Here is a 26,893-nt window from a genome sequence, read left to right on the forward strand (position 1 = left end):
TTGTGAAATCTGTCTGTGTTTCTTGGCATTTGAATCACTAGCATTTTTTATATATTGCTGGCGGATGTCCATTTGGTAACAGTTTTAATTCATGAAAAGACATACATGGGCTCTAGGCTTGGTGGCTTGCAGATTGTGGCAGATTTATGTCCCCAGTGTGAAAATTGTTAGTGTGACAGAATGACACATGGTGGAAAACAATGGTGGCATTACAGTCCCTGGTGCTTAAAGGCCTCTATGGGGAAATGAATACATTTATGGAAATGATAGTGTAAGTCATGTGGTTAGAGGAATGCTGAGTGGAATATTAGAAGCAGATGAACTTGGAAGACAACCACAGGGCTCAAACTGTATTGTGTTAACCTCCTTTTATGAATCTGTTCTCTTAGATGCATTCACCAGCAGGAACAGAGATTGAAGCAAGGTGAAAGTATGGTATAGGACAGTGAGTGTCAGAACATTAATAAATATGTCACGTTTTAAGCCAATGGGAACTATAGGAGCGTTTGTATCAGTTACGGTCGAACCACCCTTTTCAGAAACTGGAGTCAGTTCATTTGCTCTCCATCTGCTGAAATGTAATAAAACATCTCCATGTTTCCCCCACCCATGCGCACACCAGGTGTCCTTTTGAAAATTTAATGTCATGCCTTGTCAAAGTAGCCCGCAAAGATAAACCGGTATTGAAGCTTGACACATCAATATTACAGTAAATTAATCATATGAGAGTACCAAGGCCGAGTGCCATTGTGTTGCCGCTAAGGTTTGTGTAATAGACCTGAACATGTGACATGAGCACAAACACAAGTGGTATGGGTCCCCTATGTGTAGACAGTATCACTAGTTGGCTATCTTTATCTCTCTCCCAACAGCATGCAAACACACACACACACAAGGTCACCCAGAATGAGTAATGCATGCTAATATATGGTTAACTAAATGGTTCATTGGAAGTTCTGATAACCTCTCCCTGGCTCCAGCAATTTCAGTCCGCAGGGTCACTCATTTGAACTTTTATTGACACCAAGCCCTCTCATTACCTCCCACTGTGTCCTTAAACACTTGTGGATGCTTCCAACGAGGCTGACCTAAAGTTCCTGTTGGATTTTGAGGGAGGAGGAGGAACGATACCCTGTAGCATGCATCTATAATCAGTGTACTTTAACAGAAGGTTAACCAAAGGCAGTCAAATGCAAAAATTACCCCAGAGAATCCTCGAAAGAACTCTAATTCTGCAGCGAGTGCTCTCATGTGGTACTGTAGACCAGGCCTAGACATGCAGAATGGTTTGACAAACATAAATCCTAGGTCAACTACTGTAAAAAAAATCCTGTGAAACGTGAAGGCTTTTTGCACTTTCTGATTGGTTGCATTACACCTGTACTTGAGTTATCAAATCAGTGACAACCTCTATTTGACACGGGCAGCCACAGCTACACGTCCTTAACCGCTGAGCCCTGCACTTCTGCCACTTTGTTTTCTCCACATTACTGAGGGCCGCCATCACGGATGTCTGTATGGTGACGGCGGCCATGTTTGATGTGTGATCCAAACAGATTGGGGAGCAGCTGGTGGACAAAGAGCTAATGACTCCACAGTGATCTCAATGTGAGCCCCCCTGGTTCAGGCAGTTTCAACCCTCTAATCAGTTTAATGTACATGGACATATGTGTATTTGAGGAAATAGAGAGAGACAGGCAAAGAGGAGGTAATTCCTGCACTTCATTTGTTCCTAGTTTGTTCATACATATAGATGAGAGAAGAGAGGGCTATGTTGTGAACATTTGGTTTGTAAATAAGTTAAAAGTTGTATTTAATTTCTCAGACCTAACCACCCATGTTGTAATTATCACAATTAGTAGACTGAGGGATTAGCAACAGTAAGCCTGATCAATTCCATTAGGCACATTAACTATACCTTGAGTGGTTCCGAGAAGAAATCGAATGTGCCATTCATCATGACATGACATCTAATACCAGAAACACACTATGGGATGTGGGAAAAACATTATAATGAGTCTCAATCATTACTCATCAAGAATACATTGGAGTTTGAAAACACAGCAAGTTCTCAACAAGTTCATTCAGGGCAGAATGTTCAGCTTCCTCCCGTATCAGATGTTCCAAGGCACTTCTTCAAAATGACAGACCAAAGATAAGTAAGGATGGCTGGGGTCAAGACTGATGATTTGGGCTACAGCACACAGCATAAAGAACATAGTATTAAGCAGTGGTATTAAGCAGCAGTATTAAGCAGTAGAATTGAGCAGCTGTGTTAAGCAGTGGTATTAAGGGGAATTTAGTTCCTGTCACTGTACTGTGTGTCCAGTCTGCAGCCATTCAGTAGCAGATGTGAGACAGGATATTGACCACAACTGTCATAGACCCGGCGGTCAGACATGAGCTACATCTTAACAAACAGCTTAAAACATGCCCACCCACCTACTCAAGCACAAACGTACAATACACAGACAAACGCACACACACAGTCTCAGCAGGGTGTGTGTGGGACAGGTCTGGTCCTGAATTTGAGACAAGCAATTACACGGTAGACTTAACAGGAAGGCCAGGACAGAGCAGAGATTTTAGAGTAACAGGTTTTTAACCTACAGGAGAGGAGGGCAATGTCCACACACATGCACACATGCACAGGAGTTGGGTTACCCTTGGGGCACAGCATTAGCAGAAGTAGCTGACTAAAGGAAGCTCAGCTGGCCCTAAGTGTGTTGCAGAAACAGAATAGAGTTGTCCACACACACAGTTGTGCACAAAATAATACTGTGTAAAATTCTATGGCACTCGGATTTTCGTCCAAAACCTTTAGTAAAATATTTCCAGGCTCTCACAGCTGCTTGTTTGAACTGCAGATGAAGGAGGACACAAGTGGAGAAAAGCTGAAGAAAGAACCAATTAAAGCAGTGAGGGGCCTTGTTTAAACAGGGAGTTTGATTGTAGCCAACCATGGTTAACAAGGTTGGTTTTTAGTCCCAGAATTTTTTACAACCCATCTGTGAAATCACAGGCCCTTCTTTGACAGTCATTGTTAGGGGTAGGAGAAGATATTGAAACAAATCAATCTTTGTGTTTACCCTGTCATTCTCCTGTTTCTGATAACCCAGGTCAGGCTCCAGTCATGGTCAACAAAGCTTCTCCCCAGGATGAGGAACCACCCCACCCACCCACCTCTCTCTCTCTCTCTCTCTCTCTCTCTCTCTCTCTCTCTCTCTCTCTCTGTCTTTCTCTCTCTCTCTCACACACACACACACAAACACTCACAACACACAAACATTACACACACAGCCAATCCCCCCCCCCCCTCATGCCCTGGCCTATGGTCTAGCCCTCCTTAGGAATGCCAAACAGCACTTGTGAGAAAGAAACACAGGGTCTGCCAAAAGGTACACACCTACAGGAAATGACTGGTGCCTGGTTTGTATTTTCCAGATCCACTGTTTGTTGAGCTATTCTCCTGCCTATCTGAGCTTCAGCAGAGTTAGCTGTACCAGGTCATATAATTGGTCTAAATTTGCATCTTCCAACTGAAAGAAGAAATGGATAGAAACAGAAAACACTGATTGGTGTTTATTGTGGTTTGGGCAATGTATCCTCTTTATCCAGCCATCTATTCTCCATACTGTCAGTACTGTGAGAGGTCAGCCTTTCATAGATGGTTTCCAGAACCTCAAGGCTTTGTTTGCTGTTTGGCTTGTTTGCTGGCACTTTTGAGTTTCTCTGTTTGGTCCATGCTGGTGGAGCTTCTCCGAGTTCTAACCCAGGGAATGTAGATGTGACCTTTATTTACGACTCTGGAGCAGCGGATGGACGTTTGTGGCTTTAGGGGGAATTTGTGGAGAGTGTGCCTTACCTTCTTTGCATAATGATTTCCAGACGATCTGCTTGTTGCCTTCTTGTCATGCCACAGGCCTGTCCAGCAGCAGACCATGGTGTTATCCCTCTGTGAGAGACATCATCGAAAACCTTATATGGTTCGGATTCAGAGCTCAAACTGTTTAGTCAAATAATACTATTGCGCCACTGTGTAGCCCTCGTCTAACCTACATGGAAATGTTATATTGCGACGTAACGCAAAAATCAAATCTCTCCTTCTACAAAGGAAATTGAATTATAGGTGTACGAATGTTAGTCATTACATTTTCTCTGGTGCTTTGCATGCTTCACCACTGTCAGTGACATAATGTCTTGGTATGTTCCTTATTGTGCAGCCACTGGAGCGGAAGATTCTAACCGAAGCCTAGAGATGTTTATTTTCTATTGATTTGTGGGCTGCAGGCTTTTTTGTCATTTGAACTGCCTGTCAATTTACATTTAACCGTTTTGTTTGCTTTGAGTGGCATGCCTCAAGGCTTTAGTGGGGAAGAAGAATCTTCCTGTCAGGAACTACATGTGCTTCTCAAACCAGTTTGCGGTGTGGCGATGCATGCTTTCTGGCCTTAAGTGGTCAAATACGATTTAGCCTGAAACGCGAAACGAGGACCTGGGGGTCTGGATTCCCTCTCTAAGCTGCTCTTTGAAGAGATGCCATGCCTCTGCTCTTCTCTTGATGACTTCAGCACATGTCAGAGGAAGTGTATTTTCTACTACTCCCTGAGTGTTACTAGTCAAGCTCTCTTTCGAGAACAGCCATAGCGTGAAGGTATTTTAAAGTCGAAGTGTACCCAAGCCTAAGGTCACTCGGAACAGCAACCTTTGTGGGTTTAAGGTTCAACATTTCAATGGGAGATATTGCTTAATCATAAATCAGAGGCATGCGTTTGTAAGCTGGTTGTGTGTGTGTGTGTGTGTATTCCTCATTCCAATATTTTATTGCTGTGGGAATTCTGGGAATACATGGAGGGTGTTTTCCAGTCCTTGTGTGGTATACAGTTGGTTTCCATGTTCCACATGCAAGCAAATGTACATAGGCTGCTTGACTTGGACTGTCCCACTTGGGACCTGGTATTTCCGGCTATCATGTTTTTGTTTGGAACTTGTCGTGCTTTTGTGATTGATTCTATAAACCAACACAACTGGAACACATATCATTAGGAATCTCAGTCACTGACTTGGTTCGAAGATCTGCAGGACCTCTACAGGGAATTCGCCTCTGACCCGGGGTCAGTGGTTATTTTTAGTTAAGGGGCTAGTCTCTGCTTTGTTTTCACCCAGTTTGTCACCAATGTGATTGCTGACAAACTGGCTTGAATGTGCATCTGGTTTCACGTCCTGTCCTTTCAGGAAGGATCTGAGTCAATATTAGTAAAGTCATAACTCAGAGAAACGCTGAACAGTAAGGAATGCCTGTGTGACAAGGCCATTTCTCAAATGACCCACATAAACAAATGCCCTTGCACACAAACACGCATTCAAGGTGCCATGCCTGCTTAGCACGCACACGCATGCGAGAAAGAGTTGGTGTGTAGGTCATTATCAGGACCAGATTACCAAGGTACATTTATTAATCAAATCCAGAGCAAAGAAAACTGCAGCTCAAAGGGTTTAAGTCTGCTATCTGCCAAGGAGTGCCTCAACAAGTTGACTGAAAGGATCTACCAGCGCATTGGTGAACAATGGCCAAGTCTATTGTCTGAAAGGGAGTGTGAACACCACTTTGTCACTTATTTCCCCAGGGAACTCATTTTTTCTGTGCTGACTGACATCTCATGTAACCCAATCCTCCTGGTGGAGCATTTAGCCCTAGCTCATGTGCTGGACCAGTCAGACCTGTGGAGGTCTCTGTCAATGTATGCCCTGTCCTGTGTTCTGGAGCCCATGTGGAACAAGAGGGTCTGGAGAAAATTGGTGGAAGTACCGGCGAGCTCCCTGGTCCAGCTGACTGGGTTTGATTGGAGGATTGAAACCCTATGCCCGCCGTGTGCGTTTGTCCCTACAGTCACGGCTGGCTTGGCAACACAGTGCATCTTTGACCTTTTGGCCCCACTTGTGCATGACTAACCAGACAGAGCCAAGACAAGCTAACTCCAGCATATGGAAAGGTTTGTGACATCTGGAACAACTTACCTCCAAGTAAATTAATGGCTGGGTGTGGACGGGATGCCGGATTTCTATTGATATCTTTTTCTGTTGTGAGACAGCGAAGAATTGCTAACTGATGCTAAACAACAACGGCAACATACTTCATGCACTGTCATCACGACTCATGACATCACGATATGAAACAACCAGTTAACTCTTGTCCCAATTATCATTGTTCACATTACTATTCAGTTTCTGTAAATCAGGATGCTTGAGATACCAAACATTCAGTTTCATAGCTTACATATAAGTTTCAGAAGAGTTCTCAGGCCTCTGCTTAGTTGTAAAAATACCCGATGGCATATTATTGTTAGTAACTGACAACAGTCAGGGAATACCTTTGTGTTTACCTAAGGGCAAGCACTGCCAGTTGTCAAAACTGTTTGATTCATGACTCTGATTATTGCGTTAGGTGATGCTTGCTTACCTTGATAGGTTGCTGCAGGAAGAGGTTATATAAGCTCAATGACGCATCACATATCAAAAGTAATACAAAATGTTTTGAAATTGCACTGGAAAAATGACCTTGTCCTTGAAGTTAAGACATGTTCTGTTCAACAACAAAAAGAAGAGTGACACCTACTGACTGAAGCCGAGTGTTCAGAATATAACGTTGGATTGAAATATGACAATACCAATGTTATTATTAAGTGTAACAAATTGAGTCAATAAGAGAAGGTAGTAATGAACATAACCATCATTTAGCTAAAGACCTGTCATTCTCAACCTTCTATGTTTGCAAATTAGCTACAGCAACGTTGTTAGAGGAAAACTTTGTCTAGTATGATCAATCCTGTCTTTCAGTCAACAAAGACGTGCCAGATTACACCCTCAATATTTATGTATTTATAGCGTATATTTAAAAACCATAGTTGACCTAAGTGCTGTCAATAGTGAGTTTTGATAACCAACTAATTGTCTGGAGGTGCTCTGATGTTTCCTTTATACAGTGTTCTGGCGCCACCATGTGGCAAGTGTGGTGGTAGCTTAGTGGAGGTCAGCAGTACCCTCCCACATCTCACTGCAGCTCAAGCTAGCTAGGGTGGCCAGAATGTCCAGTCCCTTCACTTATCAAGCTGCTCTACCTGATAATCTACGTATCCTTCCGCTTGGTGGGCCAGTTCTACATTACCTCTTTATTCATTACCAACTACCCCAGACTAGAACACGCCCTGAGCCACCTTAGTGATGATGAACTAAGAGTGATGAACATGAGGGTGTATCTATGGCGGTTGGTGTGTGCAGACTTGTCTTTAATAACACACCCATGAAAACGTTATTGACAGGAAGTTGAGAAGTTCGTCAAGGAAGACTAGTGAATTCCAGGAACAGAAAGCCAATTTAAATTTAAAGTTGTTTGGTTATTACTTTTTTTTTTATACAAGCCTTAGAAGTGTGAACAAATGATGTTGCGTTCAGACCACTGTACAGAGATCATATTCATTTAAAAAAGGAGGAATCATATTTTGATAGTACAGACATTTTCACACAGACACAAGACCAGACCTCCATTTCAGTTTTTACAAACATTTATTCCTTTGTACACCTCCAACGGCAGTTTAGATGATGCCAATCTAGGAAGAGAAGAGAATGGTTGTTAGTGCTGAGAAGCTGAATCCCAAGAACATACTTTGCCTGGAGGCTGGCATCAGTGGTTCCTTTGAATGCATCACAAACATTCAGACAGTAAATTTATTTCTATCATTTGCACAGAATGTTAATCAGGGGGTGAATTAAGTACTTAATTCAAATGTGAATCAGTTTACAGCTGGTTGGTCTCACCTTGTTGGCAACATCCAACGCATCGTAATCTGGAGCCAGACGAACGTACGCCTTCTTCTCACCATCAGGCCTGGAGAGAGAAGGAGAAGTTAACACACATCCCTTCATCCCGTTCTGGGTTAAAGAGTTACATTTCCCATGGGTCAGTGGTTCCTTTGACATCATCACATATCAGACATGTCAATGTTAACATCATCCACACAGGGAATTAATCAAGCTGGACTTCAAAAGGAGAACCAGGATCTCCCAAGGACAATACAAATTGTTTTCATATTGTCTACAACACTAATCTAACAAGCTTATTGAGGCATGAATGGAGCCCAAACCCATTCACAAAACAATGGCAAATTTGACCCTGTACAAGAATACAGTATATTATTTATTATATCTAATGGCGAAAAATTGTCATTAAAAATGCATCCACTTCTCTTGACTGGGATAATATTGAAAGCTGTACCTGATGAGTGTGTTGACTTTGGCGACATCGATGTCGTACAGCTTCTTGACGGCGTGTTTGATCTGGTGCTTGTTGGCCTTGACGTCAACGATGAACACCAGTGTGTTGTTGTCCTCGATCTTCTTCATGGCAGACTCCGTCGTCAGGGGGAACTTGATGATGGCATAGTGGTCCAGCCTGAAGGGAGAGCAAAACATGCATCAGACCAGGGCCCCAATGCAGTGCCTTGCCTCCAACACCTGACCTGTCATTCTATTGGGTGCATCAGTGATATATAAAACTGGAATCACGGCATTTCATACTTTGATCGCTGTTACCATCATTTGCACCAAGCCGAGTAAGATCAAAACACACGTCTGACCACGTGTCTGTTTATTTGACCATAAACAGGTCTATGTTGTGTTTCTAGTTGAGTGCATCGGTGTGCATCACTCACTTGTTCCTGCGAGGTGCGCTCTTGCGAGGGTACTTGGGCTGCCTGCGGAGACGCAGGGTCTTGGGGCGGCGGAAGGTGGGAGATGTCCTCATCTTCTTCTTCCTCTGGCTGTGGACGCCCTTTAGCACGGCCTTTTTGGCCTTCAGGGCCTTAGACTTGGCCTCAGTCTTGGCAGGGACCGCTGCGAGAGCAGATGCAATGGGTCAGATAGGCAAGTCATTATCCTGTTTAATCCATTTCTTCTCATGTGCTCATTACCTTAATGGATACCAACTCTAACTCAAGACTAGTCGTTATACAAAATACATATGGTGCATCAGCTCAATAGGTCATATCATGGTATAATCATGCTTTGATCGCTATAATAATCATCACGTGCACCGTAAGAACTGCAAACCCTTAGAGAAACTGCCTTATTTGACCACGGTCACAATCTCATTGCTGCTGATAACCAAGTTTCGAGCATCCAAGCTAGCGCATGGCTATCTGCAAATAACCAATTAAATAACCTGCGTTTATACCCTCACCTAAAGGCCATGGTCCTAAGCATTACTTATTAACAGTATAAGCATCTAGGTAGTTAACTACCTACACACTAAGTCAGTAAGAGATGGAACACTCATTCAACCATCTTGGCAAACTTAGCAGGCATTCACGTGTGGACACTGAATGCAGGCCTTGCACGCCAACCGTAGCAACGGTACTGTATAGACCATCACTAGCAGCATAATTTAAGACGTACGCCAGTAGTTTCTGGCCAAGTATTACTTACTAACGCTGTCTATACAACATTTAGTTAGCTGATCAGAAATAAGCGTAACAGCAAACGATACTTGGATAACAAACTGGCTAGCCTAGCTTAGCTTGCTAGCGGACTGACATGATGCGCTTTTAACGTCAAGACCGGGCTTCTTTTGAGTAAGATTTAAGGTACACAGGCCAATATTTTCAAACAATTATACACCCCTGACACACATTGGTACACATGTGTATTGAAAACGCACATACGTGTCCAATTTACAATATATATCATTAAATATATGTACTGGTTTACGGACCTTCCTTCTTCACCTTCGGTGCCATGTTGAGAAAGGAAGAGCCGTTGGGGTTTCCTCTGCTATAATGCAGGGGTGAGATATTTCCACGGACGTATCGCGATATTTCAAATGTAACTTGGTACTTGCAATCATTCTTCGAATTGGAACTTTCGCAGACATTTAGGGCAAATAACTTATATTGACTTCTGTGCTTCTATACTCTTTGTTTAAGACTTAATATGAAAGACTTAATAATACAACCATCACATTACATCATTGTAGTATAATTTAATGTATGCATTTCAGAAATTTAATTTGACTTGACCAACAGCATTTTCTGTTCAAGCTGGCAAGTTAAATAGTATTATATGTACTACTACAATAAACAGTATGTTTTTACAATGTCTTAACACACATTATTGGTCACATATTCCATTAAAATTAAACCCCCAAGTGAGGCTCAAAGTCTTGAGACACTTAAAAAGAGTCAGCAAACAGGTCTTGGGACAAATCACATGCATCACTCTGCTCATGCAGTGAACCCTCTAATAGAGACAAGCCAGGGTCTGTAGCAGTCCTTTCATGAGATCCCTTCCTTTCACTGCAACCTAGTTCATCACGGTCCATGACAACATAGTTGTCTATCAGCCTTTGTTTCAGTCCTGACCTGTATTGTTGATGGGCTGTAGCTCTGTCCTGCAGGGCTCTTTCACAGCTTGAGTTGGATTTGTGTCTAAGACGAACTGAGCGCCGGACTTTACATGTAGGGGGGAGTTCAGTGTCAATATCGAACGTGCTCAGACTCGAATCACACACTCCTCCACTTTTCGTCCTCCTCTTTGGTGCTCCTCCTCCGGGTGTTGTTTTGTGTACCCTCAGACACTGCTGAGCCAGCACAAACTGTCTCGGCTCCACCTTCCAAGGTGTCCTTGTGTGGGCTTTGGGCGTGTGTCTACCGCTGTCTGTTTTGGATTCTTGTCTGTTATGAATGTGGGTTCTTGCAGCGTGTGTGCGGCTGCTACCTCTATAAAAGGGTACCTCAACAGAGGCTGTTCTCTTACCCATAGGCGTAGACTGGGAGAACGGGATGAAGTCGGGAGAGTGCAAACATTCAGATGTGTACAAGGCACTGTCTACACTGCCATCCAAATCCAGTGTATCGGGTCCACCCTTTGGGTCTGAATTAGTCTTAGACATGATGGCGTCTGTGCCTGTTTGAGAACAGTGAAAAAGGTCTGCTGAGCAGTTGTACTCATCATGTGATCCGAGCTGTTGCTCACTATCTCGCCCACACTCCCCAGTCAGCTCTGGATTTACAGCTCTGACGGGAAACACCCTCTCTGTCGGATCTAGACCACGGAAGGCCTGCCAACTGGAATGGCTGACATTAGGGTTTTTGATGACGAGAGCTGTATTGGTAATATCTAGCAAAGCCCCGTCACAGGAAGTGGCGGAGGACGGCGTGTTGTCATGAGAATCAATTAAAGATTTCTTCGCATCTGAGCCATGTGATGAGATGATTTTTCTTTCCCCATTTACCGTCATTACATTTGGCTCTTTTTCACGGAATCGGTCCAACTGTCCAGCTGCTTCACACACAAATTCCCCAAGGCTCTCGGAGAAGGGCATGTCCTCCCAAGCCACTGAATCTGACAAAGACCTGCTGTTCTCCTCTACATGCTCCACCCTGTCAAGACACTCCCTCACCATGTTGCTCATTGGTTGATTCCCACTGTGAACATGCACTGGTGGAGCAGGCTGTGCGTGTGTGGTGGTGGTGTGTACAGACGATCTGTGGACAGGCGATTCAGGAGATGCCGTGTAAGATGGCAGAACATTCCAAAAACAGTTTCCATCCCAGGGGATTTCGTCAGGGCAGCAGGTTGATGTGGGAGGTGACACCCTGTCTTCAGAATGTTCCTTCTCTCCGACGCTGTCCAGCCAAACAGAAGGCTCCTGGCGCTGAGCGTGTCTTTGCCTGCCTGTGAGCTCTCCTCCATCCTCCTCAAAACTACAGCCCTCATCCTGCTCCGCTGATGAGGTCACCACCCCTAACGACTGTTGCCAGGGTGGTGTGGGGGTGAGAGAGTTGTTGCGGCACTGCGATGGGGAGCACAGGCAGGAGGGCAGGGTGGTGTTGAAGCTGCAGGGCGTGGAGGGCAGAAGCAGCAGGGAAGATGGTGGGGGTCTGAATGTAGCACAGGGGTCAAAGTTGACCCCTGCATGCTGAACGAGACTCCTGTAGTAACTGACCACAGAACAGCCTGGGGCCGCAGCACACGGGAGAGTAATCTGACTGGCGATGAAGTGGCTTGCTTCTTTGTTGGAGCCCAGTAGGGAAGGACGATGGCTTGAATGGGGGCTAAACAACCGGTCGCCATCAGCTACCTATAGGCAGACATTGAACAAAGAGGAAATAATTACAGTGGACGTGTAACCCTAACCCTAAAAAATGTGATTAATGTGCATGCAGGTTGTCATTTTTGTTTTGTTTTGTGATGCACAAGGTTTATTTAATGATTAAACATTTAATCACACACAAAGTGATGTCAATACCTTGATCCCAAATATAAAATGTCTTCCAACAAAGCAGTCCTTCACAGCCTTGATGAGTAGTGTGGCCTGGCTGTGTCCACCGTGCTGCTCCTCAGATCCCTCTACAAGCCTATGACACAGATGCACAACTATCACCGTCAATAACACAATGAGGACGTTATTGTCTTTGTCAAAGCCAGGGATATTGAGATGTTTCCATTATTTAATGTTGATGTTACCTCTGCAAACCAGAAGCAGGTATGCCAAAAAATGGGTTGAGGCAACTTCCAAACACTGTCACTCCAAAGATATGGGTATTTTTGACCACACTCAGGGAAAGTCGATACCTGTAGTTAACTTGCTCTTTCGGGTAGCTGTGTCCACATTTTAAGCATCTGCATGGAAAAGCAAACCATGACAATTAACTAGCAAGTGATGAAAGTGGAGATTAATCAAATATAGTTTAACAAAACATATCATAGCTATGCATATCTGTCATTCCAGCTAACAGTTCAACTTTACCTTGCAGTGTCAGTCGGATGTATGTTTATCCTAGAGAAACAGCCTTCGCAAGATGGATAGTAAACGCATGTATCTTGTAGGGATAGTACTGCACAATCTACCAGAGCCCTCCTGACTGGCATTAGCGCCCCTGGGATGTCTGCCTGAGCCAATCTCACAAATCAGAGACCCCAACACATTTTGGGGTACTGAGATTAGTTTTAGCCAAGTACCTGGCAACCAGACAGAGTTAGTAGGAGAGAGTCATAGAGTTAGGAGAGCGTGCCCCACATATTTGCTGTTGTTGTTAGCTTGCTAGCTATAGACAGTAAGCTAACCACCGATGTAGCTCTAGTAACCTGTTGATCATTCCAACCCAGTACAATCAGCAACAACCTAACAAGTCAACGAAACTGCAATGAAAATAGATCCCTAAAATGTCATCAAAGTCATTTGTTAAACGTTATACTAGCGAATAATACATTCAAAATAACTGGGGCAGGCTGAAGAAGCCAAGCCAGTCTGGATTCAAAATTGTTTTCCGGTTGATTTCTTTTCATCTTTTCAAAATAAAAGTCACGAAACAAACTTTTCGTTGTGCACTTTAAATGTGACAAGAAAACCATCCAGTGTATCATTCTATAATATACGTAGGCTACATAAAGTACAAAATCCCAATGTAAAATAAATACATATTTAAACTATTATTCACATGAGGAAATTACAAATAGCCTTTATGGATATTCAATAGAGTAAAAAATTAAATTGTGTCAATGGACCTTCAATAAAAGGCCCAACAACAGCATCCATGTAGTGAGATGCAATGAGTAATGAGATAGATGTCCCGTAAATGCCCCTGGGCAAAACTCTATGCTCTCTAACTATGGGGTGAATACAATTCAAGAGGCTGAGAGGAATCAGAATATACATATAATATGAAATAGATAATACTTTGAAAGCCTTAATCATGAGGTGTGGGAGGCATGATGTACCCATAGCCTCCTGTTAAACATCTCGTCTAAGTGGGGATGGGAGGTATTCGACAGCAGTGGTCGTCATCCCTGGTCCTAGGCTTCTACTGTACAGAGCTTGAGAACCACTATTCATTTGAACCAGATGTGTTGGAAGAGGGAAACATCTCAAACATACAGGACACTAGACCATGAGGACCAGGGCTGAAGACAACAGTATTCATTTGGATTAACTGAATCCATTAAACATCTCTTAATAGTTCCGCCATAAGGTCCCCATGTTTAAGTGTTTGTTTTTTTTTGGGTGGGGGGGGGCATAGAATATATATTCACATTTTACTATATCTGTGTACTATGGATAAGTATATCTTATTTATTTTTCATTTATGTATTTGTTGCAGTTGCTCACCATCATTGTGTTTCTAATTCATTCCTATGAAGTCATTTGTTCATTTCTGAATTCCCCATCATTTAGGTAATAAATATCTGGATAACTGCGCATGTCAAGCCCCGCTAACTCTTCACAAGCTTGTAGAAAGGTCCAGAGTCATCTAGAACAGTCCTAATCTCGCGATAGATTTCTCCTCGTCGCCAAACCACCTTGCGTTTGTGCTTGGTCAAACACCGGTGTACAACCGCTCAACCAGGATTCCGTAGTCACAATTCTGTGGATTATGAGTCGCATTAGCCAGATACCTTTGTTATAGCTAGCTGACTGTCTTCATTCATTCGCTCTTTTTACATCTCACAATAACTAGACGATAATTTTCCTTTTAAATAGTTATTTACGGCAAGACTTCAGCAGTTGAAATACGGCACTGTGAAATATGTCAGTGGTGGGATTTGATGTGGGCTTTCAGAGCTGCTATGTTGCTGTAGCCCGAGCTGGAGGAATTGAGACGGTAGCCAACGAGTACAGCGACCGATCCACACCGTACGTATATTTATGATTTTGTTCAGATTAGGAAATAATCATATTGCTTTAAATAATTAAAACCCCAACTTTTTTTTAGAGCGGACGTTTTCAGCCAGTCAGTCTTTTGCGGCCTTGGGGTGTGAGTAGCTTGTGCTAATACTTTAGGCTAGCTAGCTTTCTTAGCCTAGCAATCCAGTGACTTAGCTACCCGCTAGCTAAATCAGTGGCTTGTGAGGGGTGTTAAATCGTGCACGTGAAATAAATGTTAGCCAGCTATCCCCGTAGTCTGGCTATGCATCACCCATTATTTGTAGCCACGAGGGTTGTGAACATTACAGCTAAATCTCGAAAGAATGTAGATTGATTGATAAACTATAATTTGGCATGTGACTAAGCACGCAACTAAAGCTAGCAAGCGGGCGAAATCTCGTTTACCTAGGGGTGAGCTTGTGAAGTAGACAGTTAGCTAGACAGTGAACTGACTCGCTTTGCTATTGGTAGCTATCGCCTGTGACGACAACATCCAATCACCAGTTGGAATATTCTAGCAATTTTGCAGTGCGTAAACCTAGCTTCAACTCAAGGAAGATGTAGCAGACGACTCCAGTGTATGAAAGAGGGAGGGTTTAAATCGGCCAGTTAGTCTACATCTAAATATTTAAATAATGGTTAACTACGGTGATAGGAATAGTGTTCCTATTCGTTTTGTCATAATCCTGAAACATGAATCGGGCTTATTCGCCTATGTATTTGGAAAAAGTGTTTAGGTTGTGTCCATAACGGATTGCTTACATTGTACTAATCATCTGCTTTTCAAATGACCTCTCTTTGACATCACCAACTGTTGACATCAATATAGTTGTGGGGGCTGTTTTCCAGGACATCTGTGTCCAACAGTGATGACAGTGACTAAATGCTCCTGGGATGTGCATGTATTTGGCATGCGTTCTGTATCGTTCATTGAAAGTGAATATATGTATTTACAGTGTTTCCCACACATAGACTAATTTGTGGCGGTGCGCCACAGAATCAACACCGGCCGCCACACATTGCGTATCGTAAACATTTTTTTTATAGCTATTTAGGTTAAAACACGGAGCATATTCGTTCAGCTGCATTTCTTTTCCCCCGCTCTCCCTCCGTCTCTCTGTTACTGATGCGTCTTTCCCACATATGCACACAGTCACAACATCAGCACACGTTAGCAACAATGCATACAGTACATATGCCGTTCTAGTAAGACCGACAGCTATATCAGCGAGCCTTCAGCATTAGTGCCGTAGCTAAAAGTCGAGGAAAGTTGAGGCTACTTTTCGCTAGGTACCTTACTCACATTTACATTTAGTCATTTAGCAGACGCTCTTATCCAGAGCGACTTACAGTACTCGAAGTTTCCCCTTCGTTCTTTTGGTGAGAAGTCTCAAGAGCTAGCTACTTACTCGGCGTCATGGAGCCGACCAGTTAAATAGTTGTTTAGCACTAGCGTTGCTACATGCATAATGCAGAAATGATATGTTAGTTGTTGTTAATTTGTGAAGGTGTGAATCATTTTGGATTAATATTTAATGTAACAAATTATTAACAAATTAACTGTGTAACGAATTATTAACGAAGGAAATATTACGACCCCCCCCCCCCCCCCCCCCCCCGTCTGACAACCCCCACCCCTCCCCGCCACAATTAGATTTCTAATCTGTGGGAAACACTGATTTACTGTATTCAAGTGCAATGTGGACTAAATAGGCCTCAATGAACTTGTTTTTCGTTCTTCTCTAAATTCGATATAATAAAAAATAATAATTGGTTTGCCTAATGCGTTAAATCCATGCATTCAAGCAATTGGTTAATATATATCTAACAATTAACCTAGCTGAATTTGGATAATTTATATTTAATTCCTCCAGTTTTCCTCAAAGTTGAATATATGTAATATGTAACCGTAGGTTTTCTATGTACTAATGGTCTTGGGTACAGTACTATTGTATTCAGTCTATTGGTCTACTTACAATATTTATTGTGAGGATAACCTCTGATTACACAGTCTCTGTACTATTACACTCATTGAACATTGCTTAGTAGCTCATCTCTGTGAAGAGGAAGCTTGTAACACATTGCTTTTTTGGGTTACAGAGCATGTGTGTCATTTGGACCGCGAAATCGGTCAATAGGAGCAGCAGCCAAAAGCCAGGTACGTTGTGCACCCGTTGTGCCATCTCCTCACACCTAAAAAAGATGCTGTGCAAATTAATCATGTATCCATGATCCCCCCTCTCTCCCCATGAAAGGTTGTATCCAACTGTACAAACACAGTTCAGGGCTTCAAACGATTCCATGGCAGGGCGTACACCGATCCGTACATCCAGTCATCCAAGCCCAGCGTGGTTTATGACCTCGCCCAGATGCCCTCTGGGACAACTGGTATTAAGGTACATTTGAACGTTTCGAGGAGATGTCATACACAGGACTATGCCAGATATGGATGTTCCATTGTCAAGCTGTTTTGCTACGTTATTAGATGTTGTGGAGGTTTTTCTTAGCGTGGAAACAGCCCTGTTCATTTCCGTTCCTAGGTGAGGTACATGGAGGAGGAGAAGGTCTTCAGCATTGAACAGGTGACTGGCATGCTGCTGACCAAACTGAAGGAGACTGCTGAGAGCGCCCTGAAGAAACCTGTCGCTGACTGTGTCATATCTGTAAGCACGTTTTTTCCGACCACACTTACCAGCGGTGGTGCTTAATTGTGTTTTCCAATGATAGAACAGCTATTTGTTTCAGTTTGAAAAAGAAGCTATGTCATCAAAATGTATTCTCTCATGTGGATGATTGATGTTGCACAGATCCTACTATCACAGTATCAGTCGAAGTGAAGAGACCCTGCAGTTGGTCTTTGGCACCTGAAATAGCCCTTCTAAGGCTCTAGTTTGTGGTGCACAGTGGTGATTCTATGACTCTTTACCTCCAGGTGCCCAGCTTCTTCACTGATGCAGAGCGCAGATCTGTCATAGACGCAGCTCAAATCGCTGGGCTCAACTGCCTACGACTTATGAACGAGACCACTGCGGGTTCGTAGCAACAATGCGTCAAGATAGACACAGAGAAATGCTAGGACATGCTTTTCTTGATCTGCACATTTGTGATGAAATGCACTTGCATCGTTTTAATCGATCTTTCCTGTTTGTTGCGTCCTGTTTTGTACTCGTCTTGCAGTTACACTGGCATATGGGATCTATAAACAGGACCTCCCTGCCCCTGAGGAGAAGCCCAGGACCGTGGTGTTTGTCGATGTGGGCCACTCTGCCTATCAGGTCTCAGTCTGTGCCTTCAACAAAGGAAAGCTGAAGGTTGGTTGTGCCCCTTTAGTTCACTGATGCCAGTACAGGGAAGAACAATCAACATGCTGTTGGCTTTGTTTACATTCAACAGCCTGGTCTGGCCTAGGCTTTGGTGTAGATCTTTTTCTTTCTTTTATAGTTATAGTTTTCATTAAGAGTAAAAAACATTTAAATTAAGAGATGAATACTTTGAGTTGTGATAGGTCAAATACTTGGCTGGTCTGTCAACTATGTTTATATTGTCAACCCATCGACCAAACATTTTTATTGTCATCCCAGATTCTGGCCACTGCTTTTGACTCTGAGTTGGGAGGCAAGGCCTTTGACGAGTTCCTCGTGAACCATTTCTGCGAGGAGTTTGCAAAGAAATACAAGTTGGACGTGAAGACCAAGCCTAAAGCTCTGGTCCGCCTCTACCAGGAGTGTGAGAAGCTCAAGAAGCTGATGAGTGCCAACTGTTCTGATCTGCCCCTCAACATCGAGTGCTTCATGAACGACATTGATGTCTCCGCAAAACTCAACAGGTACCACCCATAACCCCAGACCTTTCATAGTACTTGGGACGTTGCTGACATTGAAATGAACCACTAGTCCCACATGCACCTTTTTTAGGTCTGACTATTTGGGATTAGGGCAGAGGTCTTCTACCCTGGTCCTCAGGGACCCCCTGTCCTGCATGTTTTTGAAGTTTCCCTGCTCCAACACACCTGATTCAAATGAATGGGTCGTTACCGAGTTATGCAGAAGCCTGCTAACGACCATTCATTTGAATCAGGTGTGTCGGAACAGGGAAACATCTAAAACATGCAGGACGGGGGGTACTTGAGGACCAGGGTCCAGAACCAGTGTTCTAATCCATCCCATCCCTGCTGAGGTCCTAGGAACAGAAGGCTGCTTCTTGTTACATTCTGGCTGCTGTCCTACCATGTGATAGGAAGTGTTTTGAATTAGTGTAATCTGGGCGTCATGATTCAAGCAGCTGTTTGTGAGCACTGTGCCTAATAATATCCCGATGACCGTGTCGTCGCAGGGGCCAGTTTGAGGAGATGTGTGCAGGGCTGCTGGCCAGAGTGGAGGCTCCCCTCCGCAGTGTCATGGAGCAAACGAGTGAGTAGCCGTGTTGTTAACAGTAACATGAGTATCCCCTCGGCAACGCGCCACTTTAGTCATGCCTCCCGGTGACTATTCAAACTACATTTAACACTCACTAATTGTGTTGCCGCAGTCGTTTAAAACTCCAATCCAGCATCTCCAAAACGGTTGTTTCTGCTGTTTTGGGAGAAAGGAAGGATGTGTTTTTTTTTTTCTTCAAACATAAACCTACATCATCTGACTAAAGTCTTTCCTGTTTCCTGTCCAGAGCTGAAGAAGGAAGACATCTATGCGGTAGAGATAGTTGGCGGAGCCTCCAGGATTCCGGCCATCAAAGAGAGGGTCAGCAAATTCTTTGGGAAGGAGCTCAGCACGACTCTAAACGCAGACGAGGCGGTCGCAAGAGGATGCGCTCTGCAGGTACTTAACGCCACACCGTGTCCCATCCAAACTCCTTATAGGTCGGAGGGGGGTCAGCAGTATGCTTCTGCAATACCCACTGAACTGTAGCGTCATTCGTATAACAGCTGGTGTGTGTGTGTGTGGTGCAGAGGGGTTGAGGGCAGACAAGGAGGAGACATTGACCGTGTTGTGCTTAATGCCATCCCCCCCCTCGTGTTCTCTCCCCAGTGTGCCATCCTGTCCCCGGCCTTCAAAGTGCGCGAGTTCTCCATCACGGACGTGACCCCCTACCCCATCTCCCTGAAGTGGAACTCAGCCGCAGAGGAGGGACTGAGGTAAGAGCTCAGACCACAGGAGGACGTCCCAGTCTAGGAAACACCAGGGACGCTGAATGCCCTCATGACCTTCAATAATAAACACAACTTTATCGTCTCAGCTGACCGATCAATTGTTTTTTTTGGTGTCTTCCAATCAAGTGATTGTGAGGTGTTCCCAAAGAACCATGCAGCACCCTTCTCCAAAGTGTTGACCTTCTACCGGAGGGAGCCTTTCTCCCTGGATGCATACTACAACACCCCCAAAGAGCTGCCCTACCCGGACCCCACAATAGGTACCCTTAGTCTCTGCAGCCTGGTAGGCTAGCATGAATGTGTGTTCCACTTTGCAGTGATCATGTAACTATTAAAGCAATGGCTCGTAACGTAGCTTTCGGTGATGCCATGCCTGCTCTGTATATCTAATCCCGTTTCCTCTCCACCCCTCCAGGGCAATTTATGATCCAGAACGTGGTTCCTCAAGCCTCTGGCGAGAGTTCCAAGGTCAAGGTGAAAGTTCGGATTAACGTCCATGGGGTGTTCAGCGTGTCCAGCGCCTCCCTGGTGGAGGTCCTCAAGCCTGCCGAGGGGGAGGAGCCTATGGAGACGGAGCCAGCTGCCAAGGAGGAGGAGGTTTGTGGGGTGGGGGTGGGTGATTTTTTTTGGCTTGGCTGAGTGCACACTTGTTACTCTGAACACAATAGCAAGTATGCACACTTGGCCCATTCGGAAAAAAATGACACAACTATCGTGTATTCAGTGAAAAGGTATGAAAACGAAAACAAAAATCTTTTGGAAAGTTCATTTGACACCAAAATGTTGTATTTTCATGTATCTCTTATTTTAAACAACATCTGTTATGCTTAGATTTTGCCATTCATGTAATAAAGTAATTCATCAGGTATTATCCAAAGGCAGGAAGTAATGATATACTTGGTCTCGGGGCCCGCTAACAGAATGTATCATGGTTCCTCTCACTTTTCCAGAGTAAGATGCAGGTTGACCCTGATCAACAGAAAGCCCAGGGTGACAACCAGAAAGAAAATGGAGACAAGAAGTCTGAGACTGAAGACATGGAGGTAAGCGGTCATGTCATCAGCCTTTGACCTTTTCAGAAAATATATGCAGGGTCTACCCTATCCCAGCCAGATGTCTGCAGGGCTTAAAGTATTCCGGCACCATCCCGGATCTCCGGCGTGTGGCCATGAGGGAAAAACTAATTAGGAACTTGCATGCGGTTTAATATTTTTGAGTCAATTGATTTCACCTACCTACCAATCATATGAGAGGTACGTAGCTATAACAATGGTTAATAAACCAAATTCAGATTCCGATTCTGTTCCAAGCCAATCAGAAGCAGAGCAGGGTGGGTCCTGACAACACAGTGTGAATGAGATCCATACATCACATTAGCGTTGACCGTGAAAGCATGGAGCGCAAATTCATGAAGCCTGGGGATGATGTCTTACCCATAGATAAAGGACTCCAAAATAAATGGTGCTGGGCGTGGGTAGATGAAGGTAGAGAGGGCGAGCCTTTTGGCAGTTGGCAGAAACTGAGAGCCTGGTGCTTGTTTCTGCACGTTTTGCTCGAGGAAGCTACTATATGCAGCGGTAAGAAAGTGCTTGCCACGACGTTGCCGGAAGCAACTGTTACAGCCGACACACCGTTGTCTATGACTGACCGTGTCTGCGACGTAAAAATACGTTGGTGCACATTTATTGCGGAACATGACTTGTCATTCACAATTATACATTTAGAAACATCCAAACACTGAAGGTTTGGGGCAGACGCATGAAAGATATTGATTGTTTTTAAGCTTTGGATGCAAGACCATTGGAGCTGTCACAGTGTAATAGTTTATAGAGACAGCAGACTGTCCACTGCTCATTGAAAGTCGTCTTCTTTCCCCTCAGACGACCACAGAGGACGCCAAACAGGAGAAGAAGACAGACCAGCCTCCACAGGCCAAGAAGCCCAAAGTGAAAACAAAGATTGTCGAGCTGCCAATCGACAACAGCCTGCACTGGCAGCTAGCCAACGACACACTCAATCTGTTTGTAGAGAGTGAGGTAATGTTCCAAGACGGCTCGGAACCACAACCAGTCCCCATAACTCGCCTATTTGTTTCCCAATGACCTCATGCCTGTTGGGGGGGCCCCCGTTTTCGCCCACAGCCCAGTACGAATTTGAAAAGTTGACCTAGGCTTGTGTTGCCTGAACGCGCAACAGAAGTGGATATGGTGATGGGCCAGGGTGTAAATGTGCATTTCATATTGGCGCGCAGGGCAAGATGATCATGCAGGACAAGCTGGAGAAGGAGAGGAACGACGCCAAGAACAACGTGGAGGAGTACGTGTACGAGATGAGGGGCAAGCTTCACGGAGCGCTGGAGAAGTTTGTCGGAGAGGCGGTGAGTAGACGCCGGGGGTGAGTGCCTCCTCTGGGCGGGGGGGAGCACGCACCCGCTCCACCAACACGGCAGGGGCTCCCTTCGCTCGTTTTGGTTTGTTTCTCCTCCAATCCGTTTCCTCCGGCCTCGCTGTGAAAGGCGTCGGATAATGTAGGTGGGGGGGGGAATAACAGCGATTTCTTCTCTCTCTCGCAACGCAGGACCGAGACACGTTTTCTCTAAAGCTGGAGGACACAGAGAACTGGCTGTATGAAGACGGCGAGGACCAACAGAAACAAGTTTACATCGACAAACTGGCCGAGCTCAAGGTAACCGTGAACAACGACCTTCCCTGTTACGCTAGCCTACGCTAGCGTAGGCAGAACGCGGACTGACCCTCCAGTATGTCTCCCACAGAATCTGGGCCAGCCCATCCAGGACAGGTACATGGAGGCCGAGGAGAGACCAAAAGCGTTTGACCATTTGGGCAAACAGATCCAGCAGTACATGAAAGTTGTCGAGGCATACAAGACAAAGGTAATGGTAATGTCCTGTTGTTACACCCATGTGTTTCCATGATACTGTGATGGCTGTGTTCCAACCCTGACGATGTCACTGTGTGCTTTGTGCGTGTTAGGAGGAACTATACGATCATCTAGATGAGGCCGATGTGGACAAGGTGGACAAGCTGGCTAGTGATGCCATGATCTGGATGAACAGCAAAATGAACCAGCAGAGCAAACAGAACCTGACCCTGGAACCTGCAGTGAAAGTCACAGAGATCCAGGCCAAGATCAAGGTAGCTATGATGGCTTGTTGGCCGACGATCGGCCCATTAAGAACGGAAAGTTTTGGTCTCCCTACATATAGAGGGCACTGTACATCAGCCCCTTAAAACCTGAATCGGTTTGAAACACGGTTCGTTTTCTGAGACGTCAGCATGCGTTCCCCCCCCCCCCCCCCCCCATCTCGTTCCAGGAGCTCTTCTCCGCCTGCAACCCCGTGGTCTCCAAACCCAAACCTAAAGTGGAGCCGCCCAAGGAGGAGAAGGGGGAGCAGAACGGCCCGGTGAACGGACAGGAAGACCCGGACGCCCAGCCGGGCAGCCCGGAGAAGACCCCCGGGGCGGCAGACACGGCCCACCCAGAGACTGCTGAGAAGAAGCTGCCCGAGATGGACATTGACTAACTTCCACTGCTGCAAGCCACACCTCCATCCCTCAGCCACACCTCCTCCCTCAGCCACACCTCTTCCCTCAGCCACGCCTCCATCCCTCAGCCACACCTCCATCCCTCAGCCACACCCCCTCCCTCAGCCAAACCTCCTCCCTCAGCCACACCTCCATCCCTCAGCCACACCTCCTCCCTCAGCCACACCTCCCTCCCTCAGCCACACCTCCCTCCCTCAGCAACTCCCCCTCCCCCAGCCACACCCTCTCCCTCAGCCACACCCTCTCCCTCAGCCACACCCCCTCCCTCAGCCACACCCCCTCCCTCAGCCATCCCTCCATCCCCTCCCTCTCTTCATGCCTCTCCCAGCCTCACTCCATCTGAGATTGTTGTTGTTGATAGCCACTCTTTTTGTCGGGTCAGACTACTCCTGATGCATACATACGCTCAACAATCGGCCTATCTGGCATGTTTAATTCCTTTTTGTTAGGGTTTTTTCGAAAAAAAAAAAAAAAAAAGACGCATATTGATCAGCCTGTTTGACATGCGTCGTGAGCGCAGGATGAAACCGTTGCTTTCTCTGTGTCACTTGGATGGCTGTTCTGTAAAGATTGTTATTCAGCATCTCCTAAACCCGCTTCCACAAAGAATATCATGCAAGCACCGAAAGGGAGACGCAGGATTTTGTTTGCGGGAAATGTTTAGTAGAGTTACTGCTGTTGCTGTTGATACAGTTATGGTTGTTGCCCATTACCTGTCATTACGGTGCGTTTGTTTCAAAATATATATATAATAAACTGAAACAACTGGATTGATTTTATGATGGGAGAGAGAAGAGGGATAGTTTACTGAGAGTGTGTTAGGGGCACATGCATCTGGTCCACTGTCTTGACTTAGATATGATTTAACAGTCATGCAGTATTTACATGTAAGGCTTTTCTCATTCGGAAGCTATCGTCTGTAGGTTGTTCCATGGTATAGCCTTGTTTTGTTTTTCTACTCTACAACAGTGGGAATGGTGATGAGCAATTTGGTGCTGTGTTACCACTCACCGGAAATTAAAATAAATCAGACATGGTGTCGATGAGAAGATTATTGAATGCTTTCTGGAGAAAAATGTGCAATGTGAGCTGATGAATGTCAAATGTACTAGATATAGCCCTGATTAGTTACACACGACATGACCAGCAGTTACCACTAGAGGGCCTCGTCCCTTCATCACAATTTCACAAGATGGAGGAAACTGTGTGCACTCACTCCCACCAACATGTTGCCTCTGCTCCCACACCACACTCTGGCCCCCTATTCAACATTCCTCCTGCTGTTCACTAGCTTCTGTGAAGGTTCTAGCCCTTCACATGCTTTCTTTCTTGTGATTTAAAGATATGGGATCATTTTAGTCTGCAAAGGTCTGTATATAATAAAATACAAATTCCATTGAACCCACTACTGGAAGAGCAAGCAGCAGAGATGTGATGTGAGGGACAGTCATTTGACTGATCTCCTATGGTCCTTTCAGCCACTAGATGTCCACACTTCCCAACTGAGGGAACCTGATGTAGGTAGAAACCATGCCCAGTTTGATATAAACAATTTCACATTTTGTTGTGTTGCTGTTAGATACTTAACAGTACGAGTAGAAATGGTTAACAGCATAGGCCAAACAGCAGCAACTTGACAGGTATGGTGTAGAAGGCCCTATTTGTAATGTTCATACAGACATCCTAATTAAAAAAAATACATTTATAGCAGGCACCAAAAAAAAGTACCAATGGATCGGTGAGTACAAACATACAGATCTTGTTGACAGGATAGACTGCCGTGCTGGTTAGTACTGTGCATCTGATTGTGGGATCTTCAGAATGAATGCACTCATTTCGGAGGCAGTGATCATGTGATTTATTTAACCTAATTCAGAATATAAAATCAGAATATACAGTTGCTGATGCACAGCACATATTTTGGCATATTTGTATGACATCAGAATAGTTTAGTACAGTGAGGACCAAGCTTCCTTCTCTCTGCTAAACAAAATCGTCTCTAGCCGACCCTACACGTCATTGAAGTACTTGGTATTTTACCATTGATTGATTATTTTTGATGGTAGCGAGTGACTGATAACATTTTCAGGAATACTATAATTGCCACATTCAAAATATTGGAATAGGAATGGGAAATTGAATCATTTTCGGGGTTTTTTTGCAAGCGAGTACAAATTAAGTTCAGTCATTGGTTCTTATTGTACCATTGCTTTTCGGAATTAAACACTTGGGGTCACAATTTTAACTCCAACTGGTCTATTTCCATCGGAGCTTAAGATCAGTAAGTGGCTTACTGTAATCAGACAAAGACCTTTAATGTGAAGCCTTCCCAATTAGATGCACTTTTACATCATTCACTGTCAGGTGGACAACAATAGGCCACTATTGTTCAATCTTCCAGGTAAGACATGAAACATAGGCTCGTGCCCCACCTTGGCCTAATGGGGCTCTGACGATTACTTTGAGCCAGTAAGGCAGGGCTTAAGGACCACTCTGGGTTCATGACCTGTATTAATGCTTCAAGTCACAAACTAATGGGCCATCTATACTTTGGGGAGATCACGTAAATGTGGTCAAACATGGGTGGTCAAGGATGGTCAGTGTCTTCACCTGACCAGAGTTCATCTGGTCAAATGGACTCACACACAATGGATGTGAGTTTCTAAGCAAGCCTTTCTGTGCTCCATTGGCAGACTCCATTCTTAACAAATGCAATACACTGAGGACAGATAAAGCTTTTGGGCAATGTTTCAGTGTTTGAATATTAGGCCTAAGGCCTAGGATTTCCTCCAGGAGTGAATGTTTAGGCCATTGTTCTACAGCACCAAAAACGGAATATGCTAAATCCAATTACTATTGACCAGATATAGCAGGCTAGTGAAGTTACCAGAGTTAACGTAATCTTGAGTAAACAATTGGGATTACAAGCAGAACACTTGGTCAGGATTACTTTTGTATTCATACATTTTAAAGTTATCTCGCTAAGGGGTTGTAGGCTTGGTGATTTATGTAGGCTCTAAATAGTCTACCTGTTTACATGTCAGTTGTTGACACATTCTTGAGTAACAGTTCAGATATGACCCGGAGTCCTCCGTCGGAATAGAACGGGAAGACTAATCTCATCGGGTCATAATGCCAAAGATAGCCAGTCTTGGGAAGAAACCCAAAGCCACTGGGAAAGCCCTCGAGCTTTATTACGTGAAACGCACGTAAGTCAGAAATGGCTGCTGGTCAACCTCGGCATTGATCCATTCCTTAGCTTTATAAAATGTAAACCCTAGTTTGGGGTGTTTCCACCTAAGGATGTTCTCTGCATGTTGGGGTTGAACGTTCGAGACTGATGATCATTAAGCCAATCGTGATCCCCTTGTTGGCATGTGGTGACTAGATTAAGCCCGGATCGATTTAGGTGATGTCCCTTGCAATAACTTACTTCAAATACCAGCGTGGCACATGCTTATACTGCAGGAGATGCCAAGTGCT

At 44.6% G+C, this 26,893-nt stretch overlaps 2 protein-coding genes and 3 non-coding genes across 7 annotated transcripts; 1 reads left to right on the forward strand and 4 right to left on the reverse strand.

Moving 5' to 3' along the window:
* Nucleotides 1-7,457: 7,457 nt before the first annotated feature.
* Nucleotides 7,458-13,354, reverse strand: LOC124468117. 3 transcript variants are annotated; one of them, XM_047020711.1, is made up of 9 exons: nucleotides 12,803-12,939; nucleotides 12,628-12,675; nucleotides 12,302-12,410; nucleotides 10,413-12,133; nucleotides 9,767-9,825; nucleotides 8,709-8,889; nucleotides 8,273-8,449; nucleotides 7,816-7,885; nucleotides 7,458-7,607 (listed from the first exon to the last, which is right to left on the reverse strand). In XM_047020711.1, exons 1-9 carry the CDS (start codon nucleotides 12,922-12,924, stop codon nucleotides 7,593-7,595), a joined length of 2,502 nt encoding a protein of 833 aa, XP_046876667.1. In that variant the 5' UTR covers nucleotides 12,925-12,939; the 3' UTR covers nucleotides 7,458-7,592. The 3 variants fall into 3 exon arrangements, with proteins under 3 accessions (XP_046876667.1, XP_046876666.1, XP_046876668.1); XM_047020710.1 differs by having other exon boundaries at nucleotides 12,520-12,675; XM_047020712.1 differs by lacking the exons at nucleotides 7,458-7,607; nucleotides 7,816-7,885; nucleotides 8,273-8,449; nucleotides 8,709-8,889; nucleotides 9,767-9,825 and having other exon boundaries at nucleotides 9,849-12,133; nucleotides 12,520-12,675; nucleotides 12,803-13,354.
* Nucleotides 7,677-7,744, reverse strand: LOC124468340. Its single transcript, XR_006956158.1, has one exon. It is a non-coding gene; the product is annotated as a small nucleolar RNA SNORD42 (small nucleolar RNA).
* LOC124468342 lies at nucleotides 8,531-8,602 on the reverse strand. Its single transcript, XR_006956160.1, has one exon. It is a non-coding gene; the product is annotated as a small nucleolar RNA Z17 (small nucleolar RNA).
* LOC124468341 lies at nucleotides 9,019-9,090 on the reverse strand. Its single transcript, XR_006956159.1, has one exon. It is a non-coding gene; the product is annotated as a small nucleolar RNA Z17 (small nucleolar RNA).
* A 979-nt stretch (nucleotides 13,355-14,333) lies between the features above and the next one.
* Nucleotides 14,334-23,525, forward strand: LOC124468097 (heat shock 70 kDa protein 4-like). Its single transcript, XM_047020676.1, has 19 exons — nucleotides 14,334-14,686; nucleotides 16,799-16,856; nucleotides 16,954-17,094; nucleotides 17,239-17,361; nucleotides 17,631-17,730; nucleotides 17,876-18,009; nucleotides 18,280-18,524; nucleotides 19,031-19,107; nucleotides 19,361-19,512; nucleotides 19,723-19,829; nucleotides 19,971-20,104; nucleotides 20,260-20,441; nucleotides 20,795-20,887; nucleotides 21,725-21,880; nucleotides 22,096-22,221; nucleotides 22,422-22,529; nucleotides 22,618-22,737; nucleotides 22,838-22,999; nucleotides 23,179-23,525. Exons 1-19 carry the CDS (start codon nucleotides 14,580-14,582, stop codon nucleotides 23,386-23,388), a joined length of 2,535 nt encoding a protein of 844 aa, XP_046876632.1. The 5' UTR covers nucleotides 14,334-14,579; the 3' UTR covers nucleotides 23,389-23,525.
* The last annotated feature ends 3,368 nt before the right edge of the window (nucleotides 23,526-26,893 follow it).

The sequence above is a fragment of the Hypomesus transpacificus genome, chromosome 5 (assembly GCF_021917145.1).
Source record: "Hypomesus transpacificus isolate Combined female chromosome 5, fHypTra1, whole genome shotgun sequence".
Taxonomy (NCBI): Eukaryota; Metazoa; Chordata; class Actinopteri; order Osmeriformes; family Osmeridae; genus Hypomesus; species Hypomesus transpacificus.

Excerpts from the sequence above, each read along its gene's own strand:
- LOC124468117 (XM_047020710.1), bottom strand. The coding sequence starts at position 12,924 with ATGCCAGTCAGGAGGGCTCTGGTAGATTGTGCAGTACTATCCCTACAA. Across the intron at positions 12,134-12,301 it reads ATTTTATATTTGGGATCAAG|GTAGCTGATGGCGACCGGTT; the intron begins GTATTGACATCA and ends GTCTGCCTATAG. Across the intron at positions 9,826-10,412 it reads ACAGCCCATCAACAATACAG|CAGAGGAAACCCCAACGGCT; the intron begins GTCAGGACTGAA and ends CCTGCATTATAG.
- LOC124468097 (XM_047020676.1), top strand. The coding sequence starts at position 14,580 with ATGTCAGTGGTGGGATTTGATGTGGGCTTTCAGAGCTGCTATGTTGCT. Across the intron at positions 21,881-22,095 it reads ATCTGTTTGTAGAGAGTGAG|GGCAAGATGATCATGCAGGA; the intron begins GTAATGTTCCAA and ends ATTGGCGCGCAG. Across the intron at positions 22,222-22,421 it reads AGAAGTTTGTCGGAGAGGCG|GACCGAGACACGTTTTCTCT; the intron begins GTGAGTAGACGC and ends CTCGCAACGCAG.